The sequence below is a fragment of the Hordeum vulgare genome, chromosome 7H, assembly GCF_904849725.1.
Source record: "Hordeum vulgare subsp. vulgare chromosome 7H, MorexV3_pseudomolecules_assembly, whole genome shotgun sequence".
Taxonomy (NCBI): domain Eukaryota; kingdom Viridiplantae; phylum Streptophyta; class Magnoliopsida; order Poales; family Poaceae; genus Hordeum; species Hordeum vulgare.
The window spans coordinates 534,345,455-534,366,061 of NC_058524.1; the positions used below are offsets into that span (position 1 = coordinate 534,345,455).

Below are 20,607 nucleotides of genomic sequence, written 5' to 3' on the forward strand. Positions count from 1 at the left end.
ACTTTGCTTTGTTACTTTGTTGATTTCAATTATCACTTGGCAAACAATCTATAAGGGATTGACAACCCCTTCATAGCGTTGGGAGCAAGCCTTTGTGTTTGTGTAGGATCTTGAGATACTCCTCCACTGAATTGATACCTTGATTCTCAAACTGAGGGAAATACTTACCACCGCTACGCTACATCATCCTTTCCGCTTCAAGGGAACACCAACCACTACTAGGAAAAGGCCTGCTAGTGGCGCACCTGTTTTGGCTAATAATGGCGCACTACAGGTGCGCCACTAGCATCACGCCATTAGAATTTTTTACTAATGGCACACCACAGGTTCGCCATTAGTATCTGGTATACTAATGGCGCACCAGGCAGTGCGCCATTAGTATAGCCCATGGTGCTCCATTAGTATGCCTCCCAGGGCATATATACTAATGGTGCACCAGGCAGTGCGCCATTAGTATGCCTCCGAGGGCATATATACTAATGACGCACCAGTGCGCCATTAGTATAGCCCATAGTGCTCCATTAGTATTTGGTATTCTGGCATATATATGTTTTGTTTGAAAACCACAAATTCAATAGAACATAACATATATATCAAATATATAATACATAATATGTGCCCAATAGTTTTACTGATCCACAACACATAACATATATGCAAAGTTGCATAACAAATTTCATGATCCATATATCAAAATTTCATAGCATCCATACATCCAAAATTCCATAGCATCCATATATACATATAGTTCCATAGCATCCATACATACATAGGTAATATTTGGCACTAAAACAAATGCCTTCATGTCCATATCGTAGTCCAAAGAGCATCCGCGTGGCAATGGGTGGGTTCATCCTCCTGGTTGTAATCACCGTTGACGTCCTCGTCCTCCCGTCGTCGTCCTACTGCAATGTAAATAAATAGCAACACCAGAAAATCACAAAGTAATGACATTTTTTGCAAGGTACAGAGCAATGACTGATGAGTTTGCAAGGTAAATAAATAGCAACACCAGAAAATCAAATATCAATAAACATCAGCAGAGTCAAGTATGCATGCCAATGTCATTAGCAAAGTACAGAGTAATGACTGACATAATCAAAATGTCAACAAACATCAGCAGAGTCAAGTATGCATGCAAATGATATTTCCAGGGTGATCAGATCAAAGGAAATAGCCATACAAATACTGAATATTCTCTGTTGATGATTTTGTTTTATATTGCGGGATAAGTAACCACCGGTATAGTCAAAATATCAGTAAACATCAACAGAATTGGGTCTGCATGCAAGTGATACTTTCAAAACAATCAGCACAGAAAAAAATAGTCATCAAAATTGTAAGTAGTCTTTATCAGTTGTCACAAGGCAGAATCTGCGAGACCCGAGTCTTTCGAAACAAACTCTAGGCCAAAGAGAAACAACAATACAAGACGTATATGTTGCAAGTAGTTTCTTTGTTTACTCATGTTTACTGAAAGCCAACAGCAGACATGTAGACATGAGCACACAGTGACTAAGCATACAGGTTATTATGGTAAAGATTTAACAATTGAGCCTTATCAGGGTGTGGATCATACCGAGGAATCTGAAGAATCTCATGGAAGTATTCAAGTGGAGCAAACTTGACGTGCTGCTCTTTCCTTCTGAGAAGGTGAAGGAAAGGTTTCACTGGAGTAGCCTGCGATAGAAACTTCTTGCGGTTTCCGCTAAGTCGCACACACCTGACGAGAATAGCTGCCAGGGCCACGCCTTCTTCCAAGTTGTTGTTGTTTGCAACATCAACAAGCTTAGAGAGAATAGGAGGAGAGCTGATTGTGGCCAAGTGAACATTATTCGTTACATAGTCGAATGCTGTCACTAAGATCTCAATGAGAGCTATCGACGCGGATGTTGGCGTTAGTGGAAGCAGTGTAGGCCATTTTTGGGTGGCGGTGTTACAGGCCATATGTAGAAGTGAAGGTAACAACTCCAAGTTTTTGATCTCTGAAGGTGAAGGATCCAACAAATATATCAGAATGACCGCTTCATGCACATCTCTCTTCAACACAGTGGCTAAATTGGATAAATAGAAGTTTTTCCTCTTGATGTCTCTCATTACATTCCTATCTTCAGATATCATAAGCACTAGAACATAGACTGATGCTCTGATAACCTTGTCCTTTTTGTCTGTTGAAATGCTATCAAACAGTTGTTCAAGGATGTCTTGCCTTACTGACGGTTTGTGCCTCACTTCAGATGTATGGCTCAGCAGCTGCCATATAGTTGTGACTTCTGAGCTGGCATCCAGGCAACTTTCCAGCCCTTCTGAAACCAATAGTTTTGATACCGCCTTCTCGAATCTTTCAAAAAAATCAACCTGACTGTTGTTTCCGTGGCGCGAGATAGCATCGCTCCAGTCATCACTGTTTGAGAAAGCCTTGAATTTCCTACTCATGCTTCCTCGAGACACCAGGTCAGATAGAGCACTTCTCTTGATGAATTTGGTTGAGAAGTTGCTGAAGCACCTGAGGTCATGCCTGGGTGTGCATTGTGGAGAAATATCATCCTTGTTATAATATTTGGACACGGCGTATGAGTCTGCATTGTGCAGATCGAATACTGAATTTGACAGACTGTTCAGTGCGCCTTGTGATCTGCTTAATTGTAGGTTGTTTGGTTGCATCTCAGTGTCTTCGACAATGTAAAGTGGAGATTCAGGAGCATATATCATTGCATTCTCAGGAGAAGTGCACCATGCTAGACTCTTCTCGTGGCATGATCTGATCGACATAAGAATTCGTTAGGACAGCAGTACTCGGCAGTATAACAGACGAAGTCGAATGCAGTACCTTTCATGGAGTTTACTTGGCACGAATTCTGCAACAACGGGAGAAGCCAAGGTGCAGGTGCAGGTGGGAGCGGCCAAGGGGGCCATGGTGCAGGCGGAGCTGATGGCGGGAGAAGCCAAGAAGGCATACGACTCCATCGCATCCTTGTACCAGCGGAGCTTGGAGCTGCGGGACGATATCCGAGTAAGTGGGCTAGTAAGTATTTACTTTTCTCTTGTAACCCACTGGGTGTGCTCGGATACCGTATGATGTTTGCAATGGGTTCACTCTGAGTGAACCCAGTGGGTGTAGTCCCCGAGACTTCTGTCGGGTGCTTGCACCGGCAGTTGTCTTTATGCATATTGTCTTTGACTTTGTCATATCCGTAAATAATATGGTCGACTGCTAACAGTTGAGGCACTCGGAGTGCACCTACTGTAAGAGTCCCCGAGAGTAATTTTACTCAGGTCGGGTAGTATTAGCCTTGTAGGCGTAGGTGTTGTCATGTATCTCAATAGGGCGGACCTATTTGGGTTTCATGCCAGTGGGGTCACTCTCAGTGAACCCACTGGGTGTAGTCCCCGAGACCGCTGTCGACTGCTTGTGTCGGCAGGGGTCTGAAGAACTTAGACTTTTTAGTGTTGGATTTGTCTGATCGTCTCTTGGTGCTGGCTGGCAGAAAACTTGTGAGATGGGGACAGCATACGAGACTCTTAGGGCGGAAAAGGTTCAGTTTGTCGGTGAGCTGGATGCGGCACTGATTGCAATGGCTGGTATGAAGGAGGTTCTGGTGGAACGAGATAAGTCGTTGGAGCAGGCTCGTGAAGCGAACAAGGCACTGACTGCTGAAGTTGAGAAGATGAAGGCGCAAAGGTATGATCTGATGGGGCAAATGAATGTGTTGAACAAGCGGTGTATAGCGCAGGAGAAATACGTCAGTGACTGGGCCCGGCAGATGATGACGCGTCTCGGTGGTAAGTCCTGTTTTTCCGAGTGCTTGTGGTACGTGCGCTAAACTCGGCGCTTATTGCTTGCTTGTCCTGTGTTTGCAGACTTTTGCATGGACGCTCAAGCTGAAGCGGCTGACGTGGAGCGGTCGATTCGCGAGAACACTCCACTCGGCGAGGACGCCAATCGAGATCTGCTCGCAGCGCACATTCGCGTGGACAAAGTTGGTCCTTTCATCGGTCGACTGAGAGAAGTCGTGGGCCGGATCGACAAGGAGCTTTGGCCGGAAGATGAGTTGCGGCATGAGATGGAAAACTTGATGACTCGACTGGAGGAGGTCCCAAACCGGGTGCAGTCATGGAAGAAATCTGTGGCTCGCTGTGGTGCAGACGTTGCTCTGTCCCTGGTCCGAGTGCATTGCAAGGAGGTGCGCGTGGAGAAGCTGAAAGCGTTGAAGGTCGCCAACACGAAGAAACTTCGATTTGAAGACTTCATGGAAACCTTCCTTGAGAGTGCCACCCGCATCGCCGACGGGATCGACTTGGACACATTCGTGGAGGCCTCCAGTCCTGGCGCCAATCCGGACGACGCGTAAGAAAACTTTTACCTCGGTATGCCGAGTGTTGGTTCTAAGAAACCTTGGCCACTTCTGTTGGCCGTCACATTCTTGGTTCGGTGTGGGTAAGCTTGATCCGCACCGAGTGAACCATCTTTAGGTGAACTTCAAATTTGAATCAAATCGTTTGCTCTTCTGTTGCAATTTTGGCTCGAGTTTTGTTTGGCGTTTCTTGGTGAAGCCAATGGCAAACATGCGGAGCATGTAATTGGCAGTTTCCTTGACATCTGTGTGAATCTCTCTGAGGGTCTGCCAAGTCACCGAGTGGATCTGTAGGATACACTCGAGGGGAATAGAGTACTTAGGCGATTCATGATCGCGGCTAAGTCTTCGAGTGCGTCAGATATGCCGCACTCGGAGCGAGTTGTTACTCATGTAATTGTCAGTTGTCTTGACATCAACATGAGCCTCAATGAGGGTCTGCTACTCATGTAATTGTCAGTTGTCTTGACATCCACATGAGCCTCAATGAGGGTCTGCTGAGTCCCCGAGTGGATCTATAGGATACACTCGAAGGTAATAGAGTACTTAGGCGATTCTTGATCGCAGCTAAGTCCACGAGTGCGACGGACATGCTGCATTCGGAGCGAGTTGTTACTCATGTAATTTTCAGTTGTCTTGACATCCACATGAGCCTCAATGAGGGTCTGCTACTCATGTAATTGTGAGTTGTCTTGACATCCACATGAGCCTCAATGAGGGTCTGCTACTCATGTAATTGTAAGTGGTCTTGACATCCACATGAGCCTCAATGAGGGTCTGCTGAGTCCCCGAGTGTATCTGTAGGATACAATCGCGGGAAGCTTTCCCATTTCAACGATTCTTGATCGCAGTTAAGTCTTCGAGTGTGACGAATTGTGCACGCTCGGAGAAAGTTATTACTTAGGCAATTCTTGATCGCAGCTAAGTCCCCGAGTGTGACGTTTAGTGCACACTCGGAGAAAGTTAGTACTTAGGCGATTCTGGATCGCAACTAAGTCCCCGAGTGTGACGTTTAGTGCACACTCGAAGAAAGTTAGTACTTAGGCGATTCTGGATTGCAGCTAAGTCCCCGAGTGTGACATTAAGTGCACACTCGGAGAAAGTTAGAACTTAGGCGATTCTAGATCGCAGCTAAGTATCCGAGTGTGACGTTAAGTGCACACTTGGAGAAAGTTAGAACTTAGGCGATTCTAGATCGCAGCTAAGTCTCCGAGTGTGACGTTAAGTGCACACTCGGAGAAAGTTAGTACTTAGGCGATTCTGGATTGCAGCTAAGTCCCCGAGTGCGACGTTTAGTGCACACTCGGAGAAAGTTAGTACTTAGGCGATTCTGGATCGCAGCTAAGTCCCCGAGTGCGACGTTTAGTGCACACTCGGAGAAAGTTAGTACTTAGGCGATTCTGGATCGCAGCTAAGTCCCCGAGTGCGACGTTTAGTGCACACTCGGAGAAAGTTAGTACTTAGGCGATTCTGGATCGCAGCTAAGTCCCCGAGTGCGACATTTAGTGCACACTCGGAGGAAGTTAGAACTTAGGCGATTCTGGATCGCAGCTAAGTTTTTTTTTTGAGACCGGAGTCTGTGACCGCGGAAGAATTCTGAATCTGCAAAAGCTCAATCTGCTTTATATTATTTCATCAATACTTGTTCTTTACATCGCTTCAGTCGACGGTCACGTGTAGAAGCGCTTCAGGAGATCTCCGTTCCATGCTCGCGGCTCGTCTGTCTCCCTGTCGATGTTGTAGAGTTTGTATGCTCCATTGTTCAGCACCTTGGAGATGATGAAGGGTCCTTCCCAGGCAGGAGCCAACTTGTGAGGTCTTTGCTGATCCACTCGGAGCACCAGGTCGCCTGCTTGGAACGTGCGACTCCTGACGTGGCGTGCGTGAAAGCGCCGCAGGTCTTGTTGATAAATGGTTGAGCGAGTCAGTGCCATCTCGCGCTCCTCCTCTAGAAGGTCCACTCCATCTTGCCTTGCTTGTTCTGCTTCAGCTTCGGAGAAGAGTTCGACTCGTGGAGCATTGTGAAGCAAGTCACTCGGAAGGACTGCTTCTGCTCCATAAACGAGGAAGAACGGTGATCGCCCTGTAGATCTGTTCGGGGTTGTGCGGAGACCCCAAAGTACTGAAGGTATTTCGGTGACCCATGCGCCAGCGGCATGTCCCACTTCTCGCAGGAGTCGGGGCTTCAGACCTTGCAAAATAAGTCCATTCGCCCGCTCTGCTTGTCCATTGGATTGAGGATGCGCCACGGAAGAAAAATCCACTCGGATGCCTTGGCTTGCACAGAAACCTTTGAATCTGTCCGAGTCAAAGTTTGTCCCGTTGTTCGTGATTATGCTGTGAGGTACACCAAATCTGGAGATGATGTCCCTGACAAACTTGATGGCTGTTAGGGCGTCGAGCTTCTTGATGGGGTTGGCTTCAATCCATTTTGTTAACTTGTCGACTGCCACCAACAAATGCGTGTATCCTCCTTGGCCTGTCTTGAATGGACCGACTGTATCTAATCCCCATACTGCAAACAGCCACACAAGAGGGATTGTCTTCAACGCAGATGTTGGCTTGTGGGACTTGTTGGAGTAGAACTGACAGCCTTCACATCGGTCGACCATATCTTTAGCCATTTCGTTTGCCTGCAACCAGAAGAAACCAGCTCTGAATGCTTTGGCGACGATCGCTCTCGAAGAAGCGTGATGACCGCAGGTTCCCGAGTGAATATCTTCCAGGATTAACTGTCCCTCCTCTGGGGAGATGCATCGTTGAAGAACGCCTGAAACGCTTTCCTTGTATAACTGGCCATCAATGACAGTGAACAACTTCGACCTGCGGACTATCTGCCTGGCCTGGACTTCGTCTTCTGGTAATTCCTGCCTTAGGATATATGCAATGATCGGCACAGTCCAATCGGGGATGACAGCAAGAATCTCCATGATCAGATCAACCACAGCAGGTACGTCGACTTCAGTCGAATTAGTCAAGCTCTTTGGTTGTACTAGTTCCTCTGTGAAAGGATCTTCTTTGACTCAGGGAAGGAGGAGGTGCTCGAGGCAGACGTCACTCGGGACTGGTCTCCGAGTGGATCTGAGTTTTGCCAACTCATCAGCTGCTTGGTTCTTCAGTCGCGGAACATGGTGGAGTTCTAGACCTTCAAACTTCTTCTCAAGCTTCCTCACTGCATTGCAGTATGTGGTAATGGTGGGGTTCCTGACGTCCCACTCTTTCATCACTTGATTAACCACCAAATCTGAATCGCCATAGACCATCAGGCGACGGACGCCGAGTGCGATGGCCATACGTAGTCCATAAAGGAGAGCTTCATACTCCGCCTCATTGTTGGAGGAATCAAAGTGTATCTGCAACACATATTTGAGTTTGTCGCCCTTTGGCGATACGATCACAACGCCAGCGCCGGAGCCATTCATCATCTTGGACCCATCAAAGAACATTGTCCAATGAGCCGAGTAGATGTGGGTCGGTTGCTGTTGCTCTACCCATTCTGCTATGAAGTCGGCCAGGGCTTGATACTTTATAGCTTTCTTGGCCTCGAACTTGATATCGCAGTACAACATCTCCATTGCCCACTTCGCCACTCGGCCTGATGCGTCCCGATTGTGGAGGATTTTCGACACCGGGGCATCGGAAACAACAGATACCGAGTGGTCTTGGAAATAATGGGCTACCTTCTTCGCAGTCATGTAAATCCCATAAATGAGTTTTTGATAGTGGGGATACCTCTGCTTGGAAGGAGTCAGGACTTCGGAGACGTAATACACTGGCCGCTGAACTTTGTATGCTTTGCCTTCTTCTTCTCGTTCGACTGTAAGAACAGTACCGACGACTTGATTTGTAGCCGCGATATACAAAAGAAGGGGCTCTTTACTGAGCGGAGCAGTAAGAACCGGCTGGGTGGAAAGTAGGACTTTGAGGTCGTCGAATGCGACTTGGGCTTCGTCTGTCCACTCGAAAGTGTCTGATTTCTTGATGAGTCGGTACAGAGGATGTACTTTCTCGCCAAGTCGACTGATGAACCTGCTCAAAGCCGCTAGGCAACCTCTGAGCCGTTGAACATCGTGTATTCTGACCGGCCTCTCCATTCGGACGATGGTCCCGATCTTTTCGGGGTTGACATCGATCCCTCGTTCGGAAACGAAGAAACCGAGTAACTTTCCGCTGGGAATGCCGAATGAACATTTGGCGGGGTTGAGCTTGATATCGTACCTACGAAGGTTGGCGAATGTTTCTACCAAGTGAGTCAGCAGGTCGGAACCTTTGCGTGACTTGACTACGATATCATCCATATACGCCTCCACATTCCAACCGATCTGGTCGAGGAGACATTTTTGGATCATGCGCATAAAGGTAGCTCCTGCATTCTTCAAACCGAATGGCATAGTGATGTAGCAGAAGCACCCGAATGGGGTGATGAAGGCTGTTTTTAATTCATCGGGGCCATACAGACGGATCTGATGATAGCCCGAGTAGGCATCAAGAAATGACAAACGCTCGCAACCCGCAGTCGAATCGACGATTTGATCGATGCGGGGGAGCGGAAAATGGTCTTTCGGGCAGACCTTATTGAGGTGCTTGAAGTCGATGCACATTCGGAGCGACTTGTCCTTCTTGGGTACCATGACAACATTGGCGAGCCACTCGGAGTGGTGAACCTCGCGAATGAAGTTGGTTGCCAACAGCTTGGCCACCTCTTCTCCGATTGCCTTCCTCTTATGCGCGGTGGACTGACGCATGCGTTCTCGGACAGGCCGAGCGGTGGGATCCACATGCAGCCGGTGCTCAGCCAACTCCCTGGGTACACCTAGCATGTCACAGGGTTTCCATGCGAAGATGTCCCAGTTCTCACGGAGGAATTGGGTGAGCTCGGCTTCCTATTTAGGATCGAGGGTGGTGGAGATGTTCGTCGGGGCAGCAGTGGCGTCCGTCGGGTGGATGCTGACCTTCTTCGTCTCTCCCGCCGACTGGAATGCAGACTCCGAAGCTGGCTTCTTCGAACGCATCAAGTCAGCGGGGTTGACTGTTTTCTTGTACTCGTCAAGCTCGAGGACGGCCATCTGCTGGTCGGCGATTCTTGATCCCTGCTGCAGACACTCTTCGGCCCGCCGTCGATTGCCCGTGATGGTGATCACACCTTTCGGGCCTGGCATCTTCAGCTTCAAGTATACGTAACACGGATGGGCCATGAAACGCGCATACGCTGGGCGGACCAGAATCGTGTGGTAAGCGCTCTGGAAGTCCACCACTTCGAACGTCAGCTTTTCCTTGCAGAAGTTCTTGTCGGAGCCGAAAACGACGTCCAACGCGATCTGGCCGAGTGACTTGGCCTTTTGTCCAGGGACGACTCCATGGAACTGCATGCTGCTCTCGCTGAGTTTGGACATCGGAATGCCCATCCCCTTGAGAGTGTCGGCGTACATGATGTTCAAACCACTGCCACCATCCATGAGGACCTTGCGCAGTCGGACTCCCTCCACCATCGGGTCGACGACCAGAGCCTGTCTCCCTGGGGTGGGTACGTGTGCTGGATGATCCGACTGGTCAAAGGTGATCGCAGTCTGAGACCATTTGAGGAACTTGGGGTTGGTAGGGGTGGCCATGTTCACCTCCCTTTTCACCAGCTTCAGTCGACTCTTGCTCTCAACGTCAGCAAAAATCATCAATGTTGCATGGACTTGGGGGAACGGATCCTCCTTCTCCTCCTCATCCTGTTCATTGTCCTTTTCACTCGGTTGCCCTTTGCTGAACCCCTGGATCAGGAGGCGATACTGTCGAGTGGTATGCTTCGCATATATGGGGTTGCCCTCTTCATCTATCTTCGTATGAACCGGACATGGCTGGTCCAGGATGGGGTTATTGAACTGCTTCTTCTTGGGGGTGAACTGAGCCATCCCTTTGCCTTTGAACTTGGCATTGGTTACGGCTGCAGCTTCTGCGTGCGGAGTGGATGGAGCTTTCTGCTTCTGCTTCCGAGTGTTATTCCCATCTCCATCGGCGACTGTTTTGTGCTTGCCGCTTCCGATGCGGTCCTCTTCTTCGCCATTTGCATAGCGTGTTGCTATCTCCATCATCTTGCTCATGGAGATGTCTCCTGTTCGGCCGAACTTCAGGTACAGATCCCTGTACCGCACGCCTGCCTTGAAGGCGCAGACTGCTTGATGCTCCGTGACGTTCTCCACCGTGTGGTAGAGAGTTTTCCAACGCTGAATGAAATCTCGCAGGGGCTCATTCTGCTTCTGGATGCAGTGCTGGAGCTCCACGAGGCCAGCAGGGCGCTTGCACGTCCCTTCGAAGGTCCTGATGAACACTCGGGCTAGATCTGCCCAGCTGTAGATGCTTGAGGGGGCCAACTGGTTCAGCCACGCTCGCGCCGAGCCGTCGAGCATCAGAGGGAGGTGCTTCATGGCGACATGGTCATCTCCTCCTCCGATCTGGACTGCTACTCGGTAATCATCCAGCCACGTTTCTGGCTTGGACTCTCCTGTAAACTTGCTAATTCTCGTCGCCAATCAGAAGTTGGGAGGGATGTCAGCCGAACGGATGGCTCGACTGAAACACTCGGGACCAGAAACGATGGTCCTGCTTCCACTCGGACGGTCAATATCGTAACCATCGCGGTGGGCTCGGCCCGTGTCGACCCTCCGCTGGGCGATATGCCCTCTCGCGTCGGGCCTTGGGTCATAAGTGCCGCCGACTGAACGCCGATCATCATGATGTCGGGGCCCTTAGGGCCCACCCCGCGGAGGGGTGCGTGAACGGCAACGATCTTCGGGATTTATGGAACGACTGCCTCTTGTGTGTCGCTGATGGGAACCAGGGCTATGAACTGACCGATGCGTATTCGCATGAACAGAACTATTGTAGATCCTGTTGTGCGACTGGGAGACCGCCGAATTTTGCTGCTGCGCCGTGTGCAACACGGCGCGGATTTGCTCGATCCCCCTGCCAGGCTCTGAATCAGTCGGCTGAAGGGAATCGGCTATCTTGGCAGCCGCAGCAAAGTTGAGGAGGGGTGTGCGGAACAACTCCACGTTGCTCCGCCGAGTGTGCCGACTGGCAGAACGGCGAGGCGGACGACGCGCACCGGACGTTTCGCCGATCTCGTGCTCGTTCCGGTCGGCTTGACGGGGATCTTCGTGGGAGTTGGCCATGTGTACTTCTGCTGCAGGCCCGCGCCCCGCGTACTCGGAAGGAAACTCAGTCGGAACCGAGCCCGAGCGCTGGGACGGCGGGGCAACCACAACTGACTCTAGAACCGCCACTTGTGAAGACGCGTTCTGGCGCGCCTGGGCGTGCTGCACCCAACGCTGGAGCCGCGGACGGCGGGACCGCTTGTTGCGGCGCGTGACGGCGGTGTAGGTCGACACCGGAGCCGACTGCTGGAGAAGAAGAACGCCGCGGGCGCCGGCACAGAAGTGCGTAGCCCCGCGGCGGGGAAGCGCCTCGACGTCGAGAGGGGCGTCCCGAAGCCATGTCGAATCGTCGACGATGAAGGAGAGAGCGCCGAAGAGGATCACGTGACCCATGCTCGAGTCTCCACCGGACGACATGACGAAGTGATGTAGCCGCAAACTCGCCGGAAGTCGCTTAGACGCCTGCCCCACGGTGGGCGCCAACTGTCGTGGGTATAAGCCTGACAGTAGATGTGTAGGGTACGAAAGGAATGGGCAGAGCCTTAGCTACGGCGAGGTTGTATGAGTTCAGGCCCCTCTGCGGTGGAGGTAATAGCCCTACGTCTCAGTGCTCTGGGAGCTTGTTGTCGAGTGGAATATCAAATACAGTGAATTGCCAACCCCTGCACCAGTGGGGGAGGATGGCTTATATAGAGTGCGCTGCCCTCCACAACGGTTCGGTGCACAGGGGTGGAGTAGTGGCGAATAAATGCCTACGTTACAGGTAACGTGCGTCTTAAATGCTAATAAAGGCACCTGGAAACGTATGACCGTTTCCTTCCAGGGGGGTTACGATGCACAGAGTGGAATCCAGTCGGTTAGTTTGATAAACTCCGAATGCTAATCTCCGACTGGACGGTCGAGGATCTGTTAGCGACTGGATGGAGGGAACTCCTTAGTTCAGTCGGAACTGACTAAGGGTCTTATCCCTTATGAGGGGTAGACCTTGGGTTGGACCTACAAGGCAGGCCTATGCCTTACCCTAGGACTATGACCCCATCAGGACTGGTTAGAAAAAGAAACAAATACGAGTGTCTAACGAGTGTGGAAAAGTGGTGGTAGGAGTTGCGGAATTGTCCCTAAGCAATTGACTACGTTACTAGATCCATAGCAAGTATCATGTGGGAGAGGCCTCTGCTAGCATGTCATCCCTTACTTGGAATTCTATGCACTTATGATTGGAACTATTAGCAAGCGCCCGCAACTACTAACGTTCATTAAGGTAAAACCCAACCATAGCAATAAGATATATTGGTCCCTCTTCAATCCCATATGCATCAATTTCTATGCTAGGTTTGAAGCTTCTGTCACTCTAGCCTGCCAATACATAGTCCTATCAACATACAACTAACCCTATGTGTGATCCACGCGCGCGATCATATGATGGGCACCAAAGGTCAGCAACATAACCACAAGCAAATTAAACCAATCATAGCAATTCATCAATCACCGATAGGACAACGATAATCTACTCATACATCATAGGATAGCAACACATCATTGGATAATGATATGTAGCATAAAGCACCATGTTCAAGTAGAGGGTATAGCGGGTTGCCGGAGAGTGAACCGCTGAATATAGATGGGGGAAGATGATGGAGATGTTGGTGAAGATGACAGAGGTGTTGGTGTAGATCGCCGTCACACGATGATGTCCCGGGCGGCGTTCCGGCGCCGCCGGGAGAGAGGGGGAGAGAGCCCCCTTCCTTCTTCTTCTTCCTTGACCTCCTCCCTAGATGGGAGAAGGGTTTCCCCTCTGGTCCATGGTCTCCATGGCGGCGGAGGGGCGAGAGCCCCTCCGAGATTGGATCTCTCTCTCTGTGTCCTTCTGTTTCTGGGCTCCCAGATTCTGTGTTTTACCGTTTCTTAAATTCCCGGCGATCCGTAACTCCGATTGGGCTGAAGTTTTAACATGATTTTATTCCGGATATTATCTTTCTTGCAGCTAAAGAAGGGCTCTAACCGCCTTAAGGAGTGGCCACAAGCTTGCCTGCCGCGGGCCCACCCCCTGGCCGCAGGGACAGGGCTTGTGGGCACTCCGTGCATCGCCTCGCGGTGATTCTTCTTCCCAAAAAACATAAATATTCCAAAAAAATCCCCGTAAGTTTTTATTATGTTTGGACTTTGTTTGGTATGGATATTCTGCGAAACAAAAAACATGCAACAAACAGGAACTGGCAGTGGATCAATATGTTAGTCCCAAAAATAGTATAAAAAGTTGCCAAAAGTATATGAAAGTTGTAAAATATTGGCATGAAACAATCAAAAATTATAGATACGACGGAGACGTATCAGCATCCCCAAGCTTAATTCCTGCTCGTCCTCGAGTAGGTAAATGATAAAAAAGATAATTTTTGATGTGGAATGCTACCTAGCATAATCTTGATCATATAATATAATCATGGCATGAATACTAAAACACGGGTGATTCGAAGCAATAGTCTATCATTTGACATAAAGACAATAATATTTCAAGCATACTAACAAAGCAATCATGTCTTCTGAAAATATCATTGCCAAAGAAAGTTATCCCTACAAAATCATATAGTTTGACTATGCCCCATCTTCCCCACACAACGTATTTAAATCATGCACAACCCCGGTTTTAGCCAAGCAATTGTTTCATACTTTAGTGTTCTCAAACCTTTTCAACTTTCACGCACTACATGAGTGTTAGCCATGGACATAACACCTTAGGTGGAATAGAATATGGTGGTCGTAGAGAAGACAAAAAAAAGAGAGGAGATAGTCTCACATCAACTAGGCGTATCAACGGGCTATGGAGATGCCCATCAATAGATATCAATGTGAGTGAGTAGGGATTGCCACGCAATGGATGCACTAGAGCTTATAAGTGTATGAAAGCTCACAAAAGAAACTAGTGGGTGTGCACCCAACTTGCTTGCTCACGAAGACCTAGGGCAATTTTGAGGAAGCCCATCATTGGAATATACAAGCCAAGTTATATAATGAAAATTTCCCACAAGTATATGGAAGTGACAACATAGGAGACTCTCTGTCATGAAGATCATAGTGCTATTTGAAGCACAAGTGTGGAAAGAGGATAGTAGCAATTGTCCCTTCTCTCTTTTCTCTCATTTTTTTGTGGGCTCTTTGGCCTCTTTTTTTTGGTGGGCATCTTTGGCCTCTTTTTTATAAATGGGCTTCACTGGCCTCTTTTATTTCCTCACATGGGACAATGCTCTATTAATGATGATCATCACACTTACAACTCAATACTTAGAGCAATGATGACTCTATATGAAATGCCTTCGGTAGTGTACCATGACAATGATCTAGCATAGCAATGACATCAAAAAACGGACAAGCCATGGAAACATCATGCTATCTATCTTACAATCATAAAATGGAAATATGGAAGTGGTGGCACATGTCATGAGATGGAACGGTGGCAGTTGCATGGCAATATATCTTGGAATGGCTATGAAAATGCCATAATAGGTAGGTATGGTGGCTGTTTTGAGGGAGGCTATATGGTGGGTGTAATGCACCGGCGACAGTTGCGCGGTACTAGAGAGGCTAGCAATGGTGGAAGGGTGAGAGCGCGTACAATCCATGGACTCAACATTAGTCATAAAGAGCTCACATACTTATTGCAAAAGTCTATTAGTCATCGAAGCAAGGTACTACACACATGCTCCTAGGGGAAAGGTTGGTAGGAGTTAACCATCGCGCGGTCCCGACCTCCACACAAAGGATGACAATCAATAAATAAATCATGCTCCGACTTCATCACATAACGATTCACCGTACGTGCATGCTACGGGAATAACAAACCTTAACACAAGTATTTCTACGAATACACAATTACTCACTAGCATGACTCTAATATCACATATTCATGTCGCAAAACTATTGCAAGGAATCAAACATATCATATTCAGTGTTCTACAAGTTTTATGTAGGATTTTATGACTAACCATGTGAATGACCAACTCGTGTTAACTCTCCAAATAGGTATAAGTGAAGCATGAGAGTTTAATTCTTTCTACAAAAGATATGCCCCGCTCTGACAAATATAAGTGAAGCAAAAGAGCATTCTACAAATGGCGGTTTTCTATGTGTAGGGAAACAGGCAATCCAAACTTCAAAAGATATAAGTGAAGCACAAGAAGCATTCTATAAAGCCAACCAAGGACTATCTCATACCAGCATGGTGCATAAAAGAAAAAGGGAAAATAAACACAAAAGATGCTCCAAGCCTTTGCACATATCATGTGACGAATTAAAATATAGCTCCGAGTAAAATTACCGATAGATTGTAGACGAAAGAGGGGATGCCTTCCGGGGCATCCCCAACCTTAGACGCTTGAGTCTTCCTTGAAAATTACCTTGGGGTGCCTCGGTCATTGATGGGGTCATAGTCCTAGGGTAGGGTCATAGGCCTGCCATACAGGTCGTACCCAAGGACTACCCCACACAAAGGACAAGACCCTAAGTCTACCCCGACTGAATTAAGGAATCCCCATCATCCAGTCGGCAACAGGTCCTGTATCATCCAGTCGGATACTAGCATTCGGTGAATACCAAGCTAACCGACTGGATACACTCGGTATATCGTAACCTCCCTGGAGGGAAACGGTCGTACGTTTCCGGGTGCATTTATTAGCATTTAGAGCATACGTTACCTGTAACGTATGCATTCAATCGCCACTACTCCGCCCCTGAATCAGAACCGTCGTGGAGGGCAGCGCCCCTGATACCCACGACAGTTGGCGCCCACCGCGGGGCAGGCGTCTAAGCGACTTCCGGCGAGTTTGCGAGTGCTTCCTTTCGTCATGTCATCCGGTGGAGTTTCGAGCATGGGTCACAAGATCTTCTTCGGTGCTCTCTCCTTCACTGTCGACGATTCGGCGTGGCTTCGGGAGGCACCTCTCGACGTTGAGGCGCTTCCCCATCGCGGGGCCACGCACTTCCGTGCCGCCGCCCGCGGCGTTCTTCTTCTCCAATAATCGGCTCCGTTGTTGACCTGCACCTCCATCATGCGCCGCAACAAGCGGTCCCGCCGTCCGCGTCTCCAACATTGGGTGTAGCATGCCCGAGCACGTCAAATCGCGTCTTCTCAAGTGGTAGTTCTGGAGTCTGTTGTGGTTGCCCCGCGTGCCCAGCACTCGGGCTCGGTTCCGACCGAGTTTCCTTCCGAGTACGCAGGCCGCGGGCCTGCGGCAGAAGTTCACATGGCCAACACCCATGAAGATCCCCGTCAAGCTGGTCGAAGCGAGCGCGAGGTCGGCGAAGCATCCGGTGCGCGCCGTCCACCTCGCCGTTCGGCCAGTCGACACACTCGGCGGAGCAACGTAGAGTTGTTCCGCACGCCCCTCCTCAACTTGGCTGTTGCTGCCAAGATTACCGATTCCCTCCAGCCGACTGATTCAGAGGCTGGTAGAGGGATCGAGCAAATCCAAGCCCTGTTGCACACGGCGCAGCAGCAGAATTCGGCGGTCTCCCAGTCGCACAACCGGATCTACAATAGTTCCGTCCACGCCAACACGCATCGGTCGGTCCACAGCCCTGGATCCCATCAGCGCCACAGGGGAGGCATCCGTTCCTTGATTCATGAAGATCGCCGCCGCTCACGCAGCCCTCTGCGGGGTGGGCCCTATGGGTCCCGACATCATGATGATCGGTGTTCAGTCGGTGACACTCACGACCCAAGACCCGATGCAAGAGGACGTATCGCCCAGCGAAGAGTCGACAGGGGTCGAGCCCACCGTGATGGTTACGACATGGACCGTCCGAGTGGAAGCAGGGCCATCGTGTCCGGTCCCGAGTGTTTTAGTCGAGCCATCCGCTCGGCTGACATCCCGCCCAACTTCCGATTGGCGGCGGGAATCAGTAAGTTTACAGGAGAGTCCAAGCCGGAAACATGGCTGGATGACTACCGAGTGGCAGTCCAGATCGGAGGCGGGGACGACCATGTCGCTATGAAGCACCTCCCTCTGATGCTCGACGGCTCGGCACGAGCGTGGCTAAACCAGTTGGCCCCCTCGAGCATTTACAGTTGGGCGGATCTGGCCCGAGTATTCGTCAGGACCTTCGAGGGGACGTGCAAACGCCCTGCAGGCCTAGTGGAGCTCCAGCACTGTGTCCAGAAGCCGAATGAGCCCCTGCGCGACTTCATCCAGCGTTGGACAACTCTCTACCACACGGTGGAGAACGTCACCGGGCATCAAGCAGTCTGCGCCTTCAAGGCAGGCGTGTGGTACAGAGAGTTGTACTTAAAGTTCGGTCGAACAGGCGACATCTCCATGAGCAAGATGATGGAGATAGCGGCGCGCTATGCAAATGGCGAAGAGGAGGACCGCATCCGGAGCGGCAAGCACAAGACAGTCGGCGATGCTGACGGAGGTAACACTCAGAAGCAGAAACAGAAAGCTCCGCCCACACCGCAAGAAGAAGCTGCAGCCGTGACCAATGCCAAGTTCAAGGGCAAAGGGAAGGCGCAGTTTACCCCCAAGAAGAAGCCGTTCAACAATCCCATCCTGGACCAGCCTTGTCCGGTTCACACGAAGATGGACGAAGAAGGCAACCCCATATACGCAAAGCATACCACTCGACAGTGTCGTCTCCTGATTCAGGGATTCAGCGAGGGACAACCGAGTGAGAAGGATCCTGAACAAGATGAGGAAGATAAGGAGGATCCATTCCCCCAAGTCCATGCAACCCTGATTATCTTTGCTGATGTCGAGAGCAAGAGCCGACTGAAGCTGGTGAACAGAGAGGTGAACATGGCCACCCCTTCCAACCCCAAGTTCTTCAAATGGTCCCAGACTGCGATCACCTTCGACTAGTCAGATCACCCGGCACATGTACCCACCCCAGGAAGACAGGCCCAGGTCGTCGACCCTGTGGTAGAAGGAGTCCGACTGCGCAAAGTCCTCATGGATGGCGGCAGCGGTTTGAACATCATGTACGCCGACACCCTCAAGGGGATGGGCATCCCGATGTCTAGACTCAGCGAGAGCAGCATGCAGTTCCACGGAGTCGTCCCTGGACGGAAGGCCAAATCACTCGGCCAGATCGCGTTGGACGTCGTTTTCGGCTCCGACAAGAACTTCCGCAAGGAAAGGCTGACGTTCGAAGTGGTTGACTTCCAGAGCACTTATCACGCAATTCTGGGTCGCCCAGCGTATGCGCATTTCATGGCCCGTCCATGTTACGTGTATCTGAAGTTGAAGATGCCGGGCCCGAAAGGCGTGATCACTATCACAGGCAATCGGCAGCGGGCTGAAGAGTGTCTGCAGCAGGGATCAAGGATCGCCGACCAGCAGATGGCCGTCCTCGAGCTGGACGAGTACAAGAAAACAGTCGACCCCGCCGACCTGATGCGCTCGAAGAAGCCGGCTTCAGAGTCTGCATTTCAGTCGGCGGGAGAGACGAAGAAGGTCAGCATCCACCCGACGGACGCCACAGCTGCCCCGACGAACATCTCCACCACCCTCGATCCTAAATAGGAAGCCGAGCTCACCCAATTCCTCCGTGAGAACTGGGACATCTTCGCATGGAAACCCTCTGAGATACCAGGTGTACCCAGGGAGTTGGCTGAGCACCGACTGCACGTGGATTCCACGGCTCGGCCTGTCCGAAAACGTCTGCGCCGATCCGCCGCGCACAAGAGGAAGGCAATCGGGGAAGAGGTGGCCAAATTGTTGGCAGCCAACTTCATTCGCGAGGTTCACCACTCCGAGTGGCTCGCCAATGTCGTCATGGTGCCCAAGAAGGACAAGTCGCTCCGAATATGCATCGACTTCAAGCATCTCAATAAGGTCTATCCGAAAGACGATTTTCCGCTCCCCCGCATAGATCAAATTATCGATTCGACTGCGGGTTGCGAGCGTCTGTCGTTTCTCGATGCCTACTCGGGCTATTATCAGATCCGTCTGTATGGTCGCGATGAGTTAAAGACAGCCTTCATCACCCCATTCGGGTGCTTCTGCTACATCACTATGCCTTTCGGTCTGAAGAATGCAAGAGCTACCTTTATGCGCATGACCCAAAAATGTCTCCTCGACCAGATCGGTCGCAATGTGGAGGCATATATGGATGATATCGTAGTCAAGTCACGCAAAGGTTCCGACCTGCTGACTGACTTGGCAGAAACATTCGCCAACCTTCGTAGGTACGATATCAAGCTCAACCCAGCCAAATGTTCATTCGGTGTTCCCAGCGGAAAGTTACTCGGTTTCTTCGTTTCCGAACGAGGGATCGACGTCAACCCCGAAAAGATCGGGACCATCGTCCGAATGGAGAGGCCGGTCAGAATACACGATGTTCAACGGCTCACAGGTTGCCTAGCGGCTTTAAGCAGGTTCATCAGTCGACTCGGCGAAAAAGCACTTCCTCTGTACCGACTCATGAAGAAATCGGATACCTTCGAGTGGACAGACGAAGCCCAAGTCGCATTCGACGACCTCAAAGTCCTACTTTCCACGCAACCGGTTCTTACTGCTCCGCTCAGTAAAGAGCCCCTTCTTCTATATATCGCGGCTACAAATCAAGTTGTCAGTATTGTTCTTACAGTCGAGCGAGAAGAAGAAGGCAAGGCATACAAAGTTCAGTGGCCAGTGTACTACGTCTCTGAAGTCCTGCCCCTTCCAAGCAGAGGTATCCCCATTATCAAAAACTTATCTATGGGATCTATATGACTGCGAAGAAGGTGGCTCATTACTTCCAAGACCACTCGGTATCTGTCATTTCTGATGCTCCGTTGTCAGAAATTCTCCACAATCGAGACGCATCAGGCCGAGTGGTGAAGTGGGCAATGGAGATGCTGTACTGTGACATCAAGTTCGAGGCCAAGAAAGCTATTAAGTCTCAAGCCCTGGCTGACTTTATAGCAGAATGGGTAGAACAATAGCAACCGACCCACATCTTCTTGGCTCATTGGACAATGTTCTTCGCTGGGTCTAAGATGTTGAATGGCTCCGGCGCTGGTGTTGTGCTCATATCACCAAAGGGCGACAAGCTCAAATACGTGTTGCAGATACACATAGATTCCTCCAACAACGAGGCAGAGTATGAGGCTCTCCTCTACGGATTGCGCATGGCCA

The 20,607-nt window shown here is 50.1% G+C and overlaps 1 protein-coding gene across 1 annotated transcript; it reads right to left on the bottom strand.

Moving 5' to 3' along the window:
* Positions 1 to 748: 748 nt before the first annotated feature.
* On the bottom strand, positions 749 to 2,866 carry LOC123408014. The gene is made up of 3 exons (XM_045101242.1): positions 2,831 to 2,866; positions 1,580 to 2,761; positions 749 to 905 (listed from the first exon to the last, which is right to left on the bottom strand). Exons 2-3 carry the CDS (start codon positions 2,710 to 2,712, stop codon positions 869 to 871), a joined length of 1,170 nt encoding a protein of 389 aa, XP_044957177.1. The 5' UTR covers positions 2,713 to 2,761; positions 2,831 to 2,866; the 3' UTR covers positions 749 to 868.
* Positions 2,867 to 20,607: the final 17,741 nt, after the last annotated feature.

What these genes read in the sequence shown, in the direction of transcription:
- LOC123408014 (XM_045101242.1), bottom strand. Translation starts at nt 2,712, where the DNA reads ATGATATATGCTCCTGAATCTCCACTTTACATTGTCGAAGACACTGAG. An exon ending in GAGATTCTTCAGATTCCTCG is followed by an intron (nt 906 to 1,579) that starts GTATGATCCACA and finishes TTTACATTGCAG; the next exon opens with TAGGACGACGACGGGAGGAC.